This window comes from Schistocerca serialis, chromosome 4, assembly GCF_023864345.2.
Source record: "Schistocerca serialis cubense isolate TAMUIC-IGC-003099 chromosome 4, iqSchSeri2.2, whole genome shotgun sequence".
Taxonomy (NCBI): Eukaryota; Metazoa; Arthropoda; class Insecta; order Orthoptera; family Acrididae; genus Schistocerca; species Schistocerca serialis.
The window spans coordinates 136,444,373-136,467,091 of record NC_064641.1 but is presented as its reverse complement, the minus strand read 5'-3'; the positions used below and the strand labels follow the sequence as shown (position 1 = coordinate 136,467,091).

General features: G+C 43.1%; 1 protein-coding gene across 1 annotated transcript; it reads left to right on the top strand.

Annotated features, from left to right (window-relative positions):
* The first annotated feature begins 15,224 nt into the window (after nt 1-15,224).
* On the top strand, nt 15,225-15,983 carry LOC126474324 (uncharacterized). Its single transcript, XM_050101790.1, has one exon. It carries the CDS (start codon nt 15,225-15,227, stop codon nt 15,981-15,983), a length of 759 nt encoding a protein of 252 aa, XP_049957747.1.
* The last annotated feature ends 6,736 nt before the right edge of the window (nt 15,984-22,719 follow it).

Here is a 22,719-nt window from a genome sequence, read left to right as displayed (position 1 = left end):
GGACCTACACCTGGAGCTATGAATGTATGAATGAATGTGTGAAATCTTATGGGACTTAACTGCGAAGGTCATCAGTCCCTAAGCTTACACACTATTTAACCTAAATTATCCTAAGGACAAACACACACACCCATGCCTGAGGGAGGACTCGAACCTCCGCCGGGACCAACCGCACAGTCCATGACTACAGCGCCCCAGACCGCTCGGCTAATCCCGCGTGGCCCCTGGGGCTATAGGCTGGGGTGCGATTTCGTCGGACAGCAGGAGCACTCGTGTGGTTATCCCACGCACCTTGGCTGCAAATTTGGGCGTCAGTCTGGTGATTCGACCTGTTGTGCTGCCATTCATCAATAGCATTTCAAGGAGCGTTTTCCAACAGGATAACGCTCGGCCACATACCGCTGTTGTAACCCTACATGGCTCTACAGAGTGTCGACATGTTGCCTCGGCCTGCTCGATCGCCAGATCTGTCTCCAATCGAGCACATACGGGACATCATCGGCCGAAAACTCGAGCGTCATCCACGAACAGCATTAACCATTCCCGTATTCACCGACCAAGTTCAACATGCATGGAACTCGATCCCACAAACTGACATCTCGCACCTGTACCACACAACACATGCACGTCTGCATGCTTGCATTCAACATTCTGGCGATTACACCGTTTATTAATGTACCAGAATTTCACATTTGCAATGGCTTATCTTGCGGCACTTAAACCTGTGATATTGCAATGTTAATCAGTTCAATGCGTTACAAAGTCAGATGTACTCCAGAAATTTCAATAATCTACAATTACTTTTTTGGTGTTGCGATTTTTTCTGTCAGGGTAGCTGCCTACGGTTCAGGAAGCCGACAATTTTGACAGCAGCGCTATATTTACGACTTATTAAGCCTGTTGGGTGTGCACTATTTTCGAGGTCTCCACGAAGCTGTCTTTCAAGACAATAACGCAAAGTAACATGTAAAATGTATTGCTGTACCTACCTCGACAATGAAGCTATTCGACTGTTGTCCTGGCTACTAAGTTCTTCACATCCACACACTAGAAACATCTGGTCACGGGTTACCGAGAGCGTGTCACGCCATTAGACGTCGACCACTACGGTTCATCACCCGTGGCACAGGACTGCAGCAGTCTGCAGTGACGTACCTGTACCTCTCATCCAAGCTCATTTCGACTTTATGCTCTGCCGGACTGAAGGCACTGTAGACACCAGAAACGGCAGCTCTGTGTCCTACATTTCGCAGTATGTATAGCCAAAAATCAGTTATTTAAAAATGTTTTCTTCCTAGTATTCTGTATATGCACAAGTGGAAGATGGTTGTCACATTGTCAGCTTTCAAAATAATTCTTTGCTCTCTGTAATCTGAATCACATACAACGAAGGTGTTCTGTACCAAGTGATTGATTACTGAAGATACACTATAAGATAAAAAAAGACGCACCGCGAAGGAATTACTTGTGTTGTGAATTGGCAAGACAGCCAATCCACTGTGAGGTAGCCGAAAGGCACGCGTTTAAGCTCACGCAGGCTGGCGTGAGGTCTGGAACAGTTAAAGGAGTTGAGTCTATTACAAAAAGTACGTTGCTTCTGAAATACTTAACTTTAATCCATAATTGGTGAACATCGGTCTGACGGTACATGCATCACAAGATAAATAGCAATTGATAATGGCGCCTTGCTAGGTCGTAGCAAATGACGTAGCTGAAGGCTATGCCAACTATCGTCTCGGCAAATGAGAGCGTAATTTGTCAGTGAACTATCACTAGCAAAGTCGGCTGTACAACTGGGGCGAGTGCTAGGAAGTCTCTCTAGACCTGCCGTGTGGCGGCGCTCGGTCTGCAATCACTGACAGTGGCGACACGCGGGTCCGACATATACCAACGGACCGCGGCCGATTTAAAGGCTACCACCTAGCAAGTGTGGTGTCTGGCGGTGACACCACAACTTGAATAGGACTGAAATCGGTAGATGTGATGTACTTGTACATACAAACAAATGATTACAATTTCAGAAAAATTGGATGGTTTATTGAAAAGAAAGAGCTTCACAAATTGAGAAAGTCAATAGTGCCTTGGTCCAACCCCTCTGGCTTTTATGCGAGCAGTTATTTTGCTTGCCATTGATTTACAGAGTTGTTGGATGCGCTTCTGAGGGTTATCTGCCAAATTCTGTCCAATTGGCTTGTTATTTCCCTAAACTCCCGAGATGATTGGAGGACTCTGCCCACAATACTCCAAACTTTCTCGACTGGGGAGAGATCCGGCGACCCTGCTGGCCAAGGTAGGGTTTGTCAAGCACGAAGACCAGCAGCAGAAAGTCTCGCCGTGTGTGGGTGGGAGTATCTTGCTGAAATGTAAGCCTAGGATGGCCTTCCATGAAGGGCAACAGAACGGGGTGTTGAATATCGTCGACGTACTGCTCTGCTGGTAAGGGTGCCGTGGATGACAACCAAAGGGGTCCTGCTATGAAAAGAAATGGCACCGCTTACAGTCACTCCTGCTTGTCGGGCCGTATGGCGAGCGACAGTCAGCCTGGAATCTGAACAGGTGTTCAGAGATGAGTCCCGATCATTGGCGAAGACGTGTGTGATGTGTCTGGAGAATCCCTGGGTTGCGATGGGACACCAACCTGACTGTAGCCCGCCACTAACAGGAGTGATGGTCCAGGGTGCCGTTTTCATCCTTCGTGGTGCGTCGTTTGGTATACGACCACGTGGCATCAGCGTGTGCCCTGGTTGAATGACACAAAGCAGTTTAGCCTGCTCCTCCCTCTGTTTCCGGCTGGTCTTCTGCAAGCTGCTCAGACTGTTGCTTGCACGTTATTGCTATGGGCGACTGACGTAGTAACTGCCTTTGGAGTTGCTTTCTGATGATCATTCTCATGCAACGAGTAAAAAAGTATAGCGAGATTGCGGCTTACATTTTGTCAGCTAGGCTTAAAATTTGCTTGCACCATTTTCAGGTCGTTAATGTGTCCTTACTTGTGTTAAAACTTACTGTCTGTTGTTCAGTAAGGTAGTAAGCTTTCGGCTCACGTGGTACAGATTAGGGGTTTCATAAACCCATCCAAATAACAGGCGTTGTTAGGTGGCGTGGTCTCCTGACCTTCATTTCTTACATATTCCGACTTCACCATCGTATTCTGTGTATCAAGACGTTTCATTCGAGCCCAAACTCGTTAGGGTAGAGTCAATTTTACACATTCCCATTTAATCGATATGCAACTCTAATAAATAAATCGCAAGTGCGCACCGAGATTAAAAAGTCGAGACTGGCGAACACAAACATTCAAGATACGATGGCCACATGAGTTTTTGTTCGGCGGAGGCAACCAGTCCGCATAAAAGTCCATAGGAGGGTGAGATAGCACGCAGCTGCGATGGCCAGTCGACCGCCCACAGACCAAAACAATTTTTGCCAGAGAAAAGGGATAATGGTCTGCGTGTTCACCTTAAAACAATGGTTCAAATGGCTCTGAGCACTATGGGACTTAACATCTGAGGTCATCAGTCCCCTGGAACTTAGAACTACTTAAACCTAACTAACCTAAGGACATCACACACATCCATGCCCGAGGCAGGATTCGAACCTGCGACCGTAGCAGTCGCGCGGTTCCGGACTGAGCGCTTAGAACCGCTAGACCACTGCGGCTGGCTCACCTTAAAAACAAAATCCGCTGTATTGTTGGGAGAGCCCCAGCATATGCATTTTTTTGACGGACCTGGTGTGCAGTTTCAAAGTTCTCAGAAGTGAACAGTAAATGGCTAACGCAGATGCTATATATTTCCAGATTGGTCGACTTAGCCATTCTCCCGTTTGTAAGAGTAACACTGATTGGTGGACTATTTCTGACGCACTAAACCGGAGGAATGAGGCAAAGACAACGGCTGATATACCCTTTCGCTTTTTGCGAGGAGGGAAGTCGTCCCGGTGACGCTCTGGTAGTGGAAACAAGTAGCGGGAGCGAGTGCGCTCGTGCATGTACGCAGAGAGTGAGGAACAAAGTCTCTATTTAGTACTGCACTGAGAGAGCACCTCTGTCGCTAGCGAATCGGAGTGATACTCAATATTAAGTCGCTTGCGATTAAACGTTTGTTCACTGTGTTGGCTGCGACACTTAATGTGCGGTGTGAACACAGACAGAGTATTAGTTAACGCCTGCGAGCGAACATTGAGTGGCATCACGGTGGACTGGTTATCTGACTGGTGTACCGCGCCAATAGTTAGACTAGGGGCGAATAGGAGTCCTTGACTTCATCAAGGTGTAGTGAGAGTTCGATTGGCGAAGGTCAGTCCAGATAGAAAGAGATAGTTTTGTTGTATTTCAGGTGCGAACGACGCAGGCAGCAGACGTCGCAGCTCACGGTATTGTGCGCTGCAGCGTAGGCGAGCCCCATCTTTCCTCCATTAGAAATAACATACTTCATTCACGTCACTCCATTACATTTCTCACGCGACAGCATCGACCGTACTCAGAAAAATTCAATTGGATAAATATTCAAGTTGAGTAGGCGCGGCTCTCAGCCATTCTGCCGAGTAAATAACATTCTTAAAGAAAAGGGATGAAAGAGCTTTTCAACACTTTATATATAAATGTCATTAACAGGATTCCTATCCGTAAGAGGTAACCTCCTATTCCGAAAAGAACCCGGAAATTTGTGTATCAGTTTACAAATAAAAGTTTCATTTGATTTTTCTTAAATTTTGCAGTAAATAATATTTTCCGTTCGTTTAATGTTTTTCTTACACTAACTAGCAATACTCCAGTACCCAAGTATCCCACTAGTTACGTAAGAGGTGGGATGCGTCACCAATAGCCTCTCCCACACAAATGTCAACCTCTCCGGCACGTGGTATCCCCTGCTACGCTAACGAGGCTCTGGCGACCGAGTTTCTCCCGGGATAAGGAGAACCCTCTACTAAGCCAACGACCTTCTAGAGGGCGGATGAGCTGGTAGAGCAAGGGCACCCTCTTGTCCTTGGAGTGAGAAATCACTCCTAAAGACGGAAGAATCACCAAGGGTGGTCAACGGCATAGGATGCTGAAGGCAACGGGAAACCACAGCATTAAAGATCCAATGGATATCCCCAGGAAAACTCATCATGGCAGGGTTCAATGTCAAATTATCCGGAGTTTCAACTCCCCCACTCGGATCTCCGGGGGGGAGAGCCTTGAACAATGCCACAAGTAAATACAAAAATAATGCAACAATAGCAACTTGGAATGTAAGATCATTATACCAACCAGGCAAAGTAAATAATGTTATACAAGAAATGAAACGCCTGAAAATTAACATTTTGGGTGTAAGTGAAACAAGATGGCCTGACTCAGGAGAAATGACCATTGACAACATGAAAGTATATTACTCGGGAAATTCTGATAGCCAACACAGGAATGGGGTAGGAATAATTTTAGATGAGTATGCTAGTAAATCTGTCAAAAGCATTTTACCAATCTCAGATAGAGTAATCAGTCTACATTTACAAACGAAACAAACAAATATTAATTTAATCCAAATCTATGCTCCAACAGCCGACAAAGACCAAGAAGAAATAGGAAAATTTTATGAAGAATTAACACAAGCAATAGGAACCTCAAAAAGCAGAGACATTATTATCATCATGGGAGATTTTAATGCCAAAATAGGTAGAGGGAGTGAAGGTGATCTTATTGGACCTTTTGGTTTAGGAACAAGAAATGAAAGAGGAGATTTGCTGTCACAATTTTGCCAAGAAAACAATCTGTCTATTACAAACACATTTTTTAAACTCCCTAAACGAAGACTTTATACTTGGAAATCACCAAGAGACTGTAATGAAGAAGTTTGCAGAAATCAAATTGATTTCATACTTATAAACAAGAGGTACAAAAATTCTATTCATGGTGTGAAAACATATCCAGGAGCTGATATATTTTCTGATCATAACCTTTTAGTAGCAAAATTCCATGTGAAACTGAAAGCCATACAAAAGAAACAAAAGAAGGACTATATAAATACAACTATTCTAAGAGACCCCTTGACTAAACAAAAGACTTCTGAAGAGATTAATAAGGAATTAGTTAGGATAAAGAATAATCAAACAGAAGACATTGATGGCAAATGGGAACTTATAAAAGACACATTAAATAATGCATGTAAAAACACAATGGCGACCAAACACGACTACATGAAAAAGAAGTGGATGACAGAGAAGATATTACAATTGATGGAACAAAGAAGAATACTTAAAAATAGAGATGAAAGTGAGTATAAAAGATTACATGCAGAAATACGAAAAGAAACACGGCGAGCAAAAGAAGAATGGTACAAGGAACAATGCTCTGAAATTGAGAGTTATGAAACAAGATATGATAGTTTCAACTTACACAAAAAAGTTAAAGATTTAGCTGGACTTAATAAAAAGAAAAGTACAAGTTTATTGTTAGATAAAAATGACAAAATAATTCCTGATGTTAAAGGTAAACTGGACAGGTGGACAGAATATGTCAAAGAACTATTTGAAGATACAAGAAAAGATCAAAAATTTTATGATAACATGATCGGAGAACGAGGACCAAGCATATCGAAAGAAGAAATATTACATGTTATCAACAAATCAAAGACAGGAAAAGCCCCTGGACCGGATAAGATACCAAATGACATCCTGAAACTCATAGGAATAGACCATATAGATATATTTGTACAATTGTTTAATGATATTTATAATTCGGGAATTATTCCTAGGGATTGGTTGACATCTACCTTTGTTACATTACCCAAAAAGGCTAATGCCAAAACTTGTAATGATCACCGTACAATAAGCTTAATGAGTCACACCTTAAAGATATTTCTAAAAGTTATACACCAACGAATATACAAAAAAGTAGAAGAAGGTATAAGTGAAACACAATTCGGTTTTAGAAGTTCCCTCGGTACAAGAGAAGCATTGTTTGCTTTTAACATATTAGCGCAACGATGTATGGAGGTTAACCAGCCACTATATGTGTGCTTCCTGGATTATAATAAAGCATTTGACAAAGTTCGTCATGATCATCTCATAGAATTGTTAGAAAAGAAAACACTTGATAAGAAAGACATCCGCATTATATATAACCTCTACTACAATCAAACCGCAACCGTGAAGGTAGAAAATGAGTTATATAATGATATAGAAATAAAGAGGGGTGTGAGACAAGGTTGCCTTCTCTCACCCTTATTGTTTAATATGTATTCAGAAGACATAATCCAGGCAGCTCTATCAGATGAAATAGCTGGCATTAAAGTGAATGGGCTAAACATTAACAATGTTAGGTTTGCTGATGACACTGCACTACTAGCTGGAAACCTCAAAGATCTACAATTACTTCTTGACAAAGTCGCAGAAAAAAGTGAAGAATTTGGCTTGACTCTTAACGTAAGCAAGACTAAGTTCATGGTGATATCTAAAACACACCAACAAGAAAATCTTACAATCAATAGGGAAAGAGTCGATCAAGTACGCAAATTTAAATATCTCGGAACAATTGTAAATGAGGAGATTGAAAGCTCAGAAGAAATTAAATCGAGAATAGGACAGGCCAGAAGTATCTTTAATAAGATGAAAAATGCATTCTGTTCGAGAGACATTTGTTTAAACACAAAAATGAGGTTGCTAAGATGCTATGTATTCTCAAAATTATTATACGGAATGGAAGCGTGGACATTGAAAAAGAAGGACATGAACAGTTTAGAAGCTTTTGAAATGTGGGCATATAGAAGAATACTTAGAATTAGTTGGGTGTCGAGGATTACTAATCAAGATGTCCTAAGAAGAATGGGAAAGGAAAAAGAATTAATTAAAACTATTAAAGTAAGGAAGCTACAATATTTAGGCCATGTTATTAGGGGAGTAAATTACAAAATATTGCAAATAATACTAGAAGGGAAAATTTGTGGGAAGAGAACGAGGGGTAGAAGACGGACATCCTGGATTGACAATTTAAAAAATTGGTACAACTGTTCAACGTCAGAACTCCTTAGATCAGCCAAATCAAGATCAAAAATTGCCATGATGACAGCCAACCTTCTTAGAGGAGACGGCACATGAAGAAGAAGACGTAAGAAAATAGAATATTTTTGTGCCTTTCCCTTACAGCGGACGACTTCAGAAGATATTTATTGCTGAGGGTTTTTCAAGCATTTCTTTTTGGTACGTTAGGAGCGTCTGTCTGACTTCTGTAGTAGTGTGGGGTGGAAATTGCTTCTTGCAGGAGCCAAAGGGTACTTGTCAGATCAATCGGTTGCACAACTCGTCAACATAACACCCACACACTGAAGGCGTGATAAATACGTCATACCTTCGATTATTAAATGATTCCAGGATTTTCTAACGCATAAGAGCCGTTCAAAAAGTTTCCTTTCGAACGCCCGTACGGTCCAGAATCGGCATGCCACTAAGGCAAAACCGCCGTGAACATTCAGGCTATATCCCTACGATGTACCAGGTCGAAGATACCCATTTGGTAAACGTACCCTGCTGCGGAAAGAAGTCCGCAACTGTCTGTTGCACATTCTCGTCCGAGAGGAATCATCGACCCTTCAAGGCCTTTATCAAGCGACTCAAGGCGCCGTAATCTCATTGTCTTCCACTTCAGCTGGCGCAACTTCTGATCTCTCAGATCGACCGGCGACTTGTGTCTAATCACAACCAGCAAGGAACTTGGCTCACCATTCCACAGTTGTGGTTTTCAACAGGTATACAAATTCTTCAGTCTCCGATGGACGTCTGCCGGTGTTTGTCCTTCGCCAGCCAAGAAATGAATAAGAGCGGGTTGGTCGAGTATGGACCCATTTAGTAATAACGTAGTAATTCAAGTAGCTAGCCGAGCAGTCTAAGGCGCTGCAGTCATGGACTGCGCGGCTGGTCCCGGCGGAGGTTCGAGTCCTCCCTCGGGCATGGGTGTGTGTGTTTGTGCCTAGGATAATTTAGGTTAAGTAGTGTGTAAGCTTAGGGACTGATGACCTTAGCAGTTAAGTCCCATAAGATTTCACACATATTTGAACATTTGAATTCACGTAGCCGCATTTACCGCAGGCGCTCGCAAAGACAGGAATCCTAGGTAAAGATAAAGCGGTAGATATGTTTACTTCCACATCACCTTAAGCTGGCTTCTCCCACCCCAGGTTCCCTACCTCCGATTGTTTAGTGGAGCATCCTCTATGTCCTGTTAAATTATTGCACGCTGTTACGGAAACACCCATGTACACCCGCATCGGGGTCGTGCTACATTGCGCACCTGTGTAGGCTGCAGCAACGCCCCCAAACGGAAACTTTTTGATAGCAGATTGCCTCTAGAATTTTTTGTTCAGTTCTTTCCTACGTGTAGCACATACGAACAACTGTACTCTTCCTTGTATCAGTGGTTATGTTTCAACTCGAAATAATTACATATTGACCTGAACCTTCTATGATTACATTCCTGTGTCACTGATGAGTTTATGTTTATACGGACGAAAGCTTCTGAGACGCTGTATGTATCTTGCCCTCAAGTCGAAGCATGAACTTTCATCAGTATTCTGCCTTCAGCAGTAATGTTAGTCGATGTAAGTGACTGGGTGGAACTTCTGAAACAGCTTGTTGATTATCTTATTGTAGCTGAGTAGTCAGCGCGGCGGAATGTCATGTCTAACGGCTCGGGTTCGATTCCGGGCTGGGTCGGAGATTTTCTCAGCTCAGGGACTCGGTGTTGTGTTGTCCTTATCATCATCACTTCATCCCCATCGACACGCAAGTCGCCGACGTGGCGTCAACTCGGAAGACTTGCACCGGGCGCACGGTCTACCCGACGGGAAGCCCCAGCCACGCAGCATTTTAATTTCCAACGACAGAATTGCTTTGGATCTTTGTATTTTAGGTTTTGTGTATAAAAGCTATCAGGCAGAGCCACGCGTGCTTGTTGTACACGATTCACATTTAGGGTGGATCATATTACATACTAGGTCAAAACTTTCTGTAGAGTGGGTGCAAATGGTTCAAATGGCTCTGAGCACTATGGGACTTAACTTCTGAGGTCATCAGTCCCCTAGAACTTAGAACTACTTAAACATAACTAAGGACATCACACACATCCATGTCCGAGGCAGGATTCGAACCTGCGACCGTAGCGGTCGCCCGGTTCCAGACTGTAGCGCCTAGAACCGCTCGGCCACTCTGGCCGGCTGTAGAGTGAGCACATACTCAGGGAGCTTTTTCTAAAGATATACTTTCATGTACTCAGAACAGCACAAAAAAGAGTACTTGCTAACGCAACAAGTAAATGCTGTTAGGAAGAACTGCGGTTAAAGCTGGTAAAATTGTTGTTTATTAAGGCACGACCGGTTTCGCGACTTCAAGCCGTTTCATGAGGTGAACTTACAAGGGATAAAGCAAAGTACAGTGTCACCACATTTTCTGGATATTAAGTTTAATAAAGGAATGTCTAAAACATACTCACGACTTTAAAAGATCATAGGCTTACCCATCGCTCCTAGTCAAAATTTAGTATCCAGAGAATATCGTCAATACTATGGCTAGCGAAAGGTACGGAAAGTGTCTCACCAGTGCGACAGCAGGTCAGCTAAGTGCAGGGCAAGACAAAAGATGTTGCCCTCTGACACTTTCCAGATACTAATTTGCATGTGCCGCGAATAATCATGTCAGTAGCAACAACTCTCTATCGCCAAGATGGCCTCTCATTTTTGTTAAAAAAATGTTGGCGTCCACTCATCATAAAATATTTTCTTTTTTATTTTTGGGTGCAGGCAAATATTAAAGAATGGAGCACCTCTGTTTTGTTTGCTATCCTTCCCAGTGCTGCAATTTCGGCAGTCTGCTACGCAAATTTCAGCCAGTAAACAGCGTCACTCGCCCGATTGTCACATCACATTGCCGCGAGAACGCGTGTGCTCGTTGTGAACGGCACGTGCCGCTTATTTGCGTGACGCCAGTCTAATTTTTGTATGGTTCGTGTGAAAACAATCTGCTTACTCATTCGCCTTATTGACGCAAAGTAATGAATCCAGACGTGTGGGTCGCATCAAAATAAAACTGTCGGCCGAGCCCTGTAAGCCTTCATACGCTGCTTTGCTTTACTTTTATCTTTATAGCTCACGCTATAATTCTTATTAGTGACAACAAAGTAAACAGGCGCATCCCTCGGATCCCAGGAAATGCACCATAAACCGGTGTAACACAGCACGTGGTACGGTGAATGAGCTTCACGCCATTCATAGCAGCGGCTTGCAGCTTTACGCAGAGAAATACCCTACTGACAGCAGCGTATTAATGTCCAGAGCGTCTGACATGAGTCGTCTACTAAAAGAAGTGAACTGCTTCTCATTAAGTTCTTTATTTTCATCTTGCCTACAACGTCAACTTCATCTTGCCTCGGCATATACCTCGGCGCCGTCATAAACGCTTTTCATCAGGGTTCAATCTGCCGCATCTAGTCTCAGAACTGTTTACCCCAATCCATTTACCGAATGTTTTCTTTCCCAGAAACGAGGGAGCATGCACGTAACTCGTAACAGGCTTTCTTAGCGAGTGTCAAAACGCGCAGACTGAACTAGAGACAGCTTATACAGGGTGTAAATTTTGACAAACTCGAAAAATAAGCTTCACACGAAAAAATGTGTAGAGTCCAAAGTTGATTATTTTCGAGGGGGACATCTCCTGGTGCTAAAATTAGCCCGCCACCCCAGCCCCCTGGGGTGGGGCGGGAGGCAACTTTAAAATTTCAAATGGAACCCCCATTTTTTATTGCAGAATCAGATTCTACATAAAAAACTACGTACATTTTGTTTTAAACATTTGTTTTGATTCTTGGTAGTTAGCGCTGTGATTCAAGAAAATCAATGTTCTCATTTTTTCGTGGAAAATGGTTACGGATAGATAAAAAATACTTATTTACTTCGCAAATTTTGATTCGCTAAAACGAAAATTCTCTCTCTTTCTTAGCGAGAAAGAGGAATTTGAGTTTTACAAATGTTGACCCAAATACTATATTAATTTTTCCACAGATTAAGCCTTTGCAGTTCCCTTTTTTAGATTTTATAGCTTCCCTGTCACGTTCAAACTTCTGAATTAAACTCCCCGACTCGCAGAACGTTGTCCTTTCGTTGGTTATTCAATCTTTTTCTCATGGTCACATCCCCCTTGGCACTTCTCTCCTGGACATCCGTATGGGGGTATTCCGCAATCTTTTGCCAATGGAGAGATAATCATGTCACTTTTTCCAATTACAAGCAGCGTATTCTGTGGATACACCTTATGTGTCTTTAATCCGGTAGTTTCCATTGCCTTCTGCGCCCTTATGCTGTTGATCATTGCTCGTTTAGCAGCCATTTAGGGGCAGTTTCCAACTCCTATGACAAGAGAGTACCCTGAACCTCTGGCCAGTCCTCCGCCCTCTTTGACGAGGCCGTTGGCAGAAGGAGGGTGACTTCTTATGCCGGAAGAGTTCAGCCGCCATTACTGAAAATTTTTATTCAAAATTTGAGTAACGGCTAGGTTCCAACCCGGGATCCATGATACTTCGCTTATTAGTCAAAGACGCTAGACCTAGACCACGGGTCAAAGTGACCCCGCTCGGTGAAACTTAGAGTATACATAAAAAGAATTGGTACATCATTGTACACAAGGCAATTGAAAGAAATACGGAATGAGACGAACAGAAATGACACCTGTATATTCCTAGACCAAAATGACACTGAAGACATCACAATTCATAATGGTTCCTTGGACGTTATAAAAGGCGGAAATGATTCTTAATTGAGTACGTAAATGAAAGGATGGCAATGGGTTCTCTGCAGCGTAATCCCACCCCTGAAGAGACGAGCATGGGGAAGTAGTACAGCGCCATAACTACGTTGATTGGTGAAGGCACTGTGTTCAAATATTTGGAAATCGGTACACCTGCGCAATATCATGTCTCCCCACATGCGGCGGCGCGGATACGTTCGTCCGTTACCTGCACCTACCTGTGAACTCGTTGCAGCAGATCGGCGGTAAGAAAGCCGAGCAGAAGCCTACCGTACTGCAACTCACACCAGGCTGCATGCAACGTAACTATTCTAAGAATCGGGAAAAGGTCTTAACTTTGAATGAAAGGTGGAAATACTGGCAAAACTTCGGTGTATTCTGAACCTTGATAATGTACACGTTCACTGCCAAGCCCGTGCTAATCTTGACACAGACATGGACAGACCATTTCATTCACGTTAGCAAGTTTATGGCAACGTATTTCCCGAAATCTGTATACCTGCTAAGCACGGATTGTTCTTAAATAAAAATGCTCGTCACACTATTAAGTTCATCGGTGTCTAATGCACTCAAGTTTTTAGTCACAGATCTGCTGAATATGTCACGGAATTACTGTCTTTTTCTCATACACAAAATTACTTTAAAAATCCGTACTTTCTAAAAAAAAAACATCGGAATATATATGCGTTCACTTTAAAACACTTTTGAAACATGTAGCACAACTAAACCCTCCAAATTTTAACTTCCTTCGGAGCTCATACTACACGCGACTGTAACATTGAAAGGTTGGGCTCCGACTTTCTTAGACTGCTGTAAGCATTCAATCTCCCCAAGAGAAAAGACGCCATAAGAATACTCCGTTCTGATTGGTCAGTTTTCTTTAAGGCCAATAGAAAAACATTCTCGTGCGTTAGTCCGCGCTTCTCATGACTAACCAATCAACAAATAACACACTTTCTAACTGTGTTTTTCCCGAAATAAATATTTAACATTCTGATATTTTGTTTATGCTTTACGTCATTAACTATTTTCATTTACACTCGAATCAGATTTCCTTTACCATAAACTTGCTTAACATATTATGATAGAAAATTCCCCCTCGTGTGCATTCACACTGTCTTAAGACTTTCTCATACAGCGTTCATCTGTAGAACAATGATCTATATATTCACTTTAGACCACATTCACGCATCATTCACACTACTAAAAGCATATACAAAACTGAAAAAAATAAATACACAAAAAAGCCTTCAAGAAATAAACAGAACAATTCACAAAAACATTCTCTTGACCTCTTTCTTGAATGTCTCTGAGCACTACTGGGCTCTGACGGTCAAAATTCTTAACTACGAGGCTAATTCCAAAAGTAAGGTCTCCTATTTTTTCAAAGTACATAGACCTGTTTATTTCTACAATGGTTTACATCAGTTTACAGCTTGAACATTTAGCTATTTTTCCACATAATCACCATTTCCGTCGATGCATTTTTGTAGACGCTGTGGCAGTTTTTGAATGCCCATGTCATACCAGCTCGCCGCCATGCTGTTGAGAAAGTTATGAACCTCTTCTTTCACCTCGTCGTCGGAGCTGAATCGCTGCCACCACAATTAACGCTGACAGGTACTGTGAGACTCTGAAAAAACTGTAACGAACAATTCAAACGGGAGAAGAGGAATGTTGAGCAAGGGCTTACACATTTTCCATTACAACGCTCGCCCACACATCGCTCGGCAAACCGTGGAGCGTAACCTATTAAGTACCAGTGTCCTATTTTGAGGACAGAGCACATATTTACTTATAAATACGCAATAAATTATTAATTTGCAACTATTACTGCTCTACGTCATTTGTTGACGCTTTTTATAACAAATGTATGCTCACAGGAAATTAAAAGCAATAAATCCTACCATTAATTGATTATTGAATACTAAGGCACACTTTTCGTTATTACGGGTATTTACTTTATCGACAATTTAGTAATATTTGAAATATGTGGCAAAGATCTTTTTGTGATTATTTATAATCAACAATGTGTCTTTTAAACTACTTGCATTGTTAGCTCAATTGGAGTTATATTCGTTGTTTTCCATTGTTATAAAATTTGGTGTACTCGAAATAGGACACTGGAACTTGGTGTTATCATTTCTGTTATTGGTATTGCTGCACGTTCGAATATGAAACTCTGCTACTGCTAATGTATTTTCTTTTTAGAACGTGCTAATTTTACCAGATTTTGATGCTGAGGTAAGTAACGACCCCTCTTATATATATATATATGAAGTTACTTTGAAATTTACAGCTTATATTTATGAATGTTACCCATTAGTAAATAAGACAGTTCCAGATGGACAGAGGTATTTACACATTCCCTTTTCTGTAGTTTGTGCTAATGTATTATTTTTTCATTTCACTTTATTTTATTACATTTTATTTCATTTCATTTTATATAGATTATAATGGCCTTCAGACGAGATAGATACCTCACTAACGAAGAAATAGCAGACATAATAAACAGTGACGCATTCTATAAAGCGGTGTCAGATGGTCAGGACCATATTGATATTACCGTATGTCCTCCTGAAGTAGACTGTATGACCGACGAAGAAGAAGGTCCAGACGGTGTTACTGGAACCGTGGAAGTCTCAGATGTGCCAGGGGCTATTGAATTACATTATCTTGCATCAGAGAGTAACGAAGAAACTGTATGTAAAACTTCACTGTCAAGTACATCCCAAGTTTCCAGAAGTAAATCGAAGAAGAGACGTCTTACTGATGAGAAAAGCAATTGGAAAAAGACACCTCCAGTTTATACAAAGCTGTCTCAAACTAGTGAGCATGACATCAGCACAAAGAGAGAGGAATTGAAGGAACAACTTTCTACCTTGACTCTGAAGGAGATGTTTGAAGAACTGATGAACGACAACATATACGAGTTCATAGTGAAAGAAACTGTGAGATATGCAGTAAATACGAAGAATATGCAGGATTTTATCCTCACAGTTGAAGAAGTGAAGGTCTTTTTCGCATTTCTTCTTTTTGCTGACTACCACAAGCTCCCTGCTGAGAAGCTATGCTGGTCTGAAGATGAAGATGTTGACATACCAATTATAAAGACAGCTATGTCAAGGAATAAATATCAGAAGTTGAAAACATTGCTTCATTTTCAAGATAATGACAGCCAACGAAAACAAACACGACCACGGATTCAAAATTAGACCTCTCTTGAAAATGATAAATGAATCTTTTCAAAAATTTGGAATATTTGAGGAAAATTTGTCAATTGACGAAATGATAGTCAAATACCATGGCCGAAGTGGGCTGAAACAGTTTATCCGAGGCAACCCTATTAGATTTGGCTATAAGTTGTGGTCTCTTTGTGGAGCAAGTGGCTACTGTTTCAAATTTGATTTATACTGTGGAAAGGATCCAGAAGATACTGCAAGGGATGACCTACTATTGGGATCAAGTGTAGTCCTAAACATGCTGGACGGCATTGAAGAACCCAAGAATCACTGTGTGTACTTTGACAATTTCTTCACTAGTAGAGATCTTCTGATCCATCTGATAAATTTGGGGTTTCGAGCAACTGGGACTGTCAGAGAGAATCGAGTTGGTGACTGTCCACTACTGAGCAGCAACGAACTGAAAAAGACAGTTCGAGGAAACTATGACTACCATATGGACAGAAATGGTGAAGTCTTATTTGTTCGATGGCACGACAACAGATGCGTTACAATTGGTACAAATTATGACAAAGTTGAACCTTTGGGAGCAGCTATACGGTACAGTAGACAAGCAAGTAAGAAGACACAAGTGCAACAACCTGCCGTTTTGAAGTCGTATAACGCGTACATGGGAGGTGTTGACCACCATGACTGGTTAGTTGGAAAATATGCGACGGTAATTAGAGGGAAAAATGGTACTGGGTCCTACTTACACGTTTGGAAATGGCCCTCGTAAATGCCTGGCTCTTCTACATACTAGTACATGGGAAAAATGCACTGGATTTACTGGATTTCAGACGTGCTGTTACAGTTACATACCTGAAATTGGACACTGGAAGACCGAATATTGGACGTCCAATGAAATATCCATCAAGTCAGTTGAGAGTGATACCACACATCATGTTTGATGGAATTGGTCATATGACTGACAAAAGAAGCACGCAAAGAAGATGTGTAAGAGCTAAATACAACGGGAAACCAAAAACATGTTGTGTTAAATGCCGTGTAACACTGTGTGTGAAGTGTTTTGTACCATTTCACAAGAAATAAATAGCTAAGACTTGAATACAGTTTAGTATGCTATACGATACTGATAGATCCCAGCGTCCTATTTTGAGGACGGCCATGTCAGCATGTATAAATATTCTTTGGCTATTTTTGTACTTATTGTGGATCATACACTATGTACATTATAATTAAGGAACAAAAAAATCAATTTAAAAAAATTAATTTTGGACTTAATGGGGTAATTACGCACCCACCCTATAGTCCTGACTTGGCACCCAGTGACTATCTCCTGTTCTCTAGGTTAAAAGAACATTTGGCCGGAAAGCGATTCTGCTCCGACGACGAGGTGAAAGAAGAGGTTCATAACTTTCTCAACAGCATGGCGGCGAGTTGGTATGACGTGGGCTTACAAAAACTGCCACAGCGTCTACAAAAATGCATCGACAGAAATGGTGATTATATCGAAAAATAGCTAAATGTTCAAGCTGTAAACTGATGTAAACCATTGTAGAAATAAACAGGTCAATGTACTTACAAAAAAAAAAAATAGGAGACGTTAATTTTAGGTTAACCCTCGTACATTATAATTATTTCGGTTTAGTCCTGTCCGCTGCTGTCCTCAAGCAGATGAAAATTAGAACTACGTAGTCGACTGAACCCGCTTCAGGTCATCTGTCACTTTGCGCGCATGAGTCATTCTCCCGATACACAGGCTCTAGACAGGAGCGGTATAAAGGGGCACGCCTCACCACTCCATGACACCTGGGCCACCAAAACGATCATTATCGTAATGCTGGAAGCGCCCTCCTATGGAGAGAGATGGGAATCCGTAATGGAGCCAGGAACGTCGTCGCTCCTGATCGTTTTGGTGGTCCGGACATTATGGCGTGGGAGGGTAAAGGGCGTATTGACCTCCAAATCTTTGAACACAGCACAGTTACCGTGTCACCGTACTCCTTCTGCATGTACATTTCTTCAGGTGTGTATTGGGCCCTGACTTCATTTTTATGCGGAACAATGCGCGACCCCACAGAACAGCGCAGGTGAAGGAACTCTTGGGACGAGAGTATATTTGGCGTATGGACTGCTTGCCTGGGCTCGGACTTAAATGCCAATGCGCAAATGTGGGGCACCGACCACAATCCAGCCTTTTGCCAACCGCTCTGATGGAGGAATGGAACGCTCAACCACCTCAACTCCCTACCAGTCTTGTGGCCACCATGGGGGCACCTTGCAGCGCGTGCACTGTTGTGCGTGGTGATCGGAGACCCTACTACAAACCATGTTCCGTCGTTTGTAATGTCCAGAGGACCATCATAAATTGCGATGACTACAGTGTAATGTCATTTCTGTTCGTGCCGTTGCGTGTTTCTTTTAGTTACCTTTTGTGCAATAATGTAGCAGTTCTTGGTATGTATGGTCCAAGTTTCGACGAGCTAAACTGTGTGATCAGAAGTATCCGGACATCTGGCTGAAAATGACTTACATGTTCGTGGCGCCCTCCATCGGTAATGCTAGAATTCAATATGGTGTTGGCCCGCTCTTAGCCTAGATTACAGCTTCCACTCTCGCAGGCATGCGTTCAGTCAGGTGCTGGAAGGTTTCTTTGCGAATGGTAGACCATTTTTCAAGGAGTGCTGCACTGAGGAGAGAAATCGATGTCGCTCGGTGAGGCCTGGCACGAAGTCACCATTCCAAAACATCCGAAAGGTGTTCTATACGTTTCAGGTCAGAACTCTGTGCAGGCCAGTCGATTACAGGGATGTTATTGTCGGGCAACCACTCCGTCACAGGCTGTTCATTATGAAGAGGTGCTCGGTCGTGTTGAAAGAAGCAGTCGCCATCCCCGAATTGCTCTTCAACAGTCGGAAGCAAGAAGGAGCTTAAAACATCAATGTCGGCCCGTGCTATGATAGTGCCACTCAAAACAACAAGGGGTGCAAGCCCCTTTCATGAAACACACGACCACACCATAACACCACCGCCTCCAAATTTTACTGTTGGCACTACACGCGCTGGAACATGACATTCACCGTGCATTCGTCATACCCACACCCTGCCATCGGATCACCACATCGTTTACCGTGATTCGTCACTCCACACAACGTTTTTGCACTGTGCAATCGTTCTACGCTTCTTACACTAAGCGAGGCGTCGTTTGTCGTTTACGGCGTGATGTGTCGCTTGTGAGCAGCCGGCCGACCACGAAATCCAAGTTTTCCCACCTCCCACCTAGCTGTGATAGTACTTGCTGTCGATCCTGATGCAGTTTGGAATTACTGTGTGATGGTCTGGATAGATGTCTGCCTATTACACATTACGACCCTCTTCAAGTGTCGGCAATCTCTGTCAGTCAACAGACGAGGTCAGCCTGTACGCTTTTTTGCTGTACGTCTCCCTCCACGTCGGAAACAGTGGACCTAGAGATGTTTAGGGGCGTGGAAATCTCGCGTGCAGGCGTATGACACAAGTGACACCCAGTCACCTGACCACGTTCGAAGTCCATGGGTTCCGCGGAGCGCCCCATTCTGCTCTCTCACGATGTCTAATGACTACTGATGTCGCTGATTTGGAGTACCTGGCAGTAGGCGGCAGCACATTGCACCTAATGTAAAAAACATATGTTCTGGGGGTGTCCGGACTCTTTGGTCACATAGTGTATGTTACTTACAGCTGGAGGCCGTGACCTTCGGATCACAGATTTAATTCAAACTTTGTACACCTTTATTAGACCATTAAACCAACACAATGTGCATGTAGTAAGGTGCACTACTTTGACAATTCCGAGTAAATCGCAACAGAAATTTTACGCGTCTATTATGTAACTGATGCATATGTGCGTTGGTGGCAGACGCTAAGGTTCATGGTGGTACAATGCTTAGCTTCCGGGCGTCGTATATGAAGCGGCGGTTCGACTCCTGCTCATACTTACATTTTGTCTATATTTTTTTCGTCACTGGTCATATTATTTAATTTATATGACATTTGAGAGGTAATATAATTAAAAAATAAGTGTATTTGCATGAAGTTTTAGTGACATTCTTGTTACTTAACAATTTACTATTTTAATTAAATTTAATTATTAGAAGAACCATAATAATAACTATCGACAAGTAAATAAAGAAACGCATAGAGTTTTTCTGAAAAATTTATGCCTGTCGTGATTTGCGAAACCCTTATATAGATGCAGTCCGGAAACGTACCCAGAACTACTTTGCACCTCGACACTTCAAGCTACAGCCGCAGAGGCAGGCTCGACAGTTCACCTGCTTAGCGGCGAGACGTTGCTAATGTAGCGAACAGATAGTATATGTACAAATTATCTGAATATCACAGAATTTACACTTGCACTACAAAAATGATTCGAGCGGGAGTCGAACCGTCACCTGACACACTTTCGTCTCACGTAGCTCGAGCGCTAACAGCTTGTCCGCTATAACCCTTAGCGTCCAGCACCTACACACTGACACGTCAGGCCCATAAGAGACGCATAAAACTTCTCTTGCGATTTTCTCGGAATTGCCAGAGTAGCGTACCATACTGCATGCAGATTATATTGCTTTAACGGCCTACGAAAGGTTTTCAAAGTTTGATGTAAATCCGTGAGCCCAACGTCGTGGCCTCCCATTGTCAGACCCGTGGTCTAGGGGTAGTTTCTTTGACTAACTATCAAAATTTCCTTGCAACTGCATTCTAACCTAACCACTGCTCAAATTTTGAGTAAAAATCATCAGTTATGGCCCTCGAAGCCTTCTGGCGTAAGAAGTCATTCTTGTTGTGCAACAGCCTTGTCGAAGAGGACGGACGAGCGGACAGGGCACTATTTTGCCCCAGGGGTAGGAAACTGCCCCTAAAAGGCACATGAATCAACAGTGATCAACGGCATGAGAATACAGAAGACAATAGAAACCCCTGCATTAAACACAAATAAGGCGTATCCACAGGACAAATGGACTGTAACTGTTCGTTTCACAGCATATTTTTTTGAACTACCATTTTTACTATACTGGAGCAGTTCTTAGTATTTACTGTCCAAGTTTCATCGAGCTGTATTACTCAGCTATGACTTATCGTGCAAACCTTACTTACGTCCTTAAGTTTTGCTCACTAGTACGAGGGGCGTTCAGCAAGTAATGCAACACATTTTTTTCTGGTTGCTTTTGTTTACGATTTACGCACACCATATTATTCCCCACTCTTTAGCCTACAAAATCCTATTTTTCAATATAATCTCCGTTAAATGCAACGGCCACCTTGCTGGGAGGACCTTTATGCCCACATGGTACCGCTCTACTGGTCGAAAGAGTTCTTCCCGCAGTCTGCATCTTTCATTGGTCCAAACAGATCGAAAGTGAGAGATCCGGGTTGTAGTGTGGATGTGGAAGAACAGTCCAATGAACTGTTGCTAGCTGCTGCTGAGCCCGCGGACTCGCGTGAAGCCTTTCGTTGTCATGTAGAAGCAGAAGCTCGTTTACATTTTTATGGCGCCGAACACGCTGAAGCCGTTTCTGCAGTATCCTAGGGTTAGCACAATACACTATAAAAAGACCCGCCAGGGTAGCAGAGAGCGCTAACGCGCTGCTTCCTGGACTCGGGTAGGCGCGCCGGCCCCAGACCGAATCCGCCCGGCGGATTAACGACGACGGCCGGTGTGCCGGCCAGCCTGGATGTGGTTTTTAGGCGGTTTTCCACATCCTCCTAGGTGAATACCAGGCTGGTCCCCACGTCCCGCCTCAGTTACACGACTCGCAGACATCTGAAACACATTCACACATTTACAGCTGGGGTACACTACTTCCGTTCCGAGGGGGTATGGGGTGGCGGCAGGAAAGGCATCCGGCCACCCCTTAAAATTAACCACGCTAATTCCGTACTTAACCCTGCCGACCCTGCGCACAATGCGGGATAAAGGTGGTAGCAAAAGAAAGAAAGAAAAAGAAAGCACAATACACTATAACCGTTGCAACACGAGGAATGAAATCAAACAGAACAACACCTTCAGTGGTCCGGCAGACCGTCGCCGTGACTTCACCGGCCGAAGGTGTGGATTTGAACATTTCCTATGAAGAACAAGTGATGTGACACCACTCGATGGGTTGCCGTCTTGTTGCAGTTTCGAAGTGACGAGCGCACGTTTCATCACCTGTGACGATTTTCGACAAAAAGTTGTCACGCTGAGCTTCGTAACGCACAAGCAATTCCGCACAGATGGTCCTTCGTTGTTCTCCATGTTCCCCTGTTAGGCGGCAAGGAACCCAGCGGCCACACACACCTTCGAGTAACCCAAATGGTGTCAGCACGGGCAACAGAAAGGTCCAGTTGAGAAGCGAGGAGTTTGACTGTGATCCGTCGATCACCTCGAGCGAGAGTGTCCGCACGTTCCAACACTGCAGGCGTGTCACAACTGTGTGCGGCCGGCCGGCTCGCGGCAGATCGGACAGCTTTGCGCAACTTTGTTGCGATGATGACAGACGCCTAGCTTTTGGTCACTGCCAAGTCTCCGTAGTCATTATGCAAGCGCCTACGAATATACAGGGTGGTCCATTGATCGTGCCCGGGCTAAATATCTCACGAAATAAGCGTCAAACGAAAGAACTACAAAGAACGAAACTTGTCCACCTTGAAGGGGGAAAGCAGATGGCGCTATGGTTGGCCCGCAAGATGGCGCTGCCATAGGTCAAACGGATATCAACTGCGTTTGATTTAAATACGAACCCCC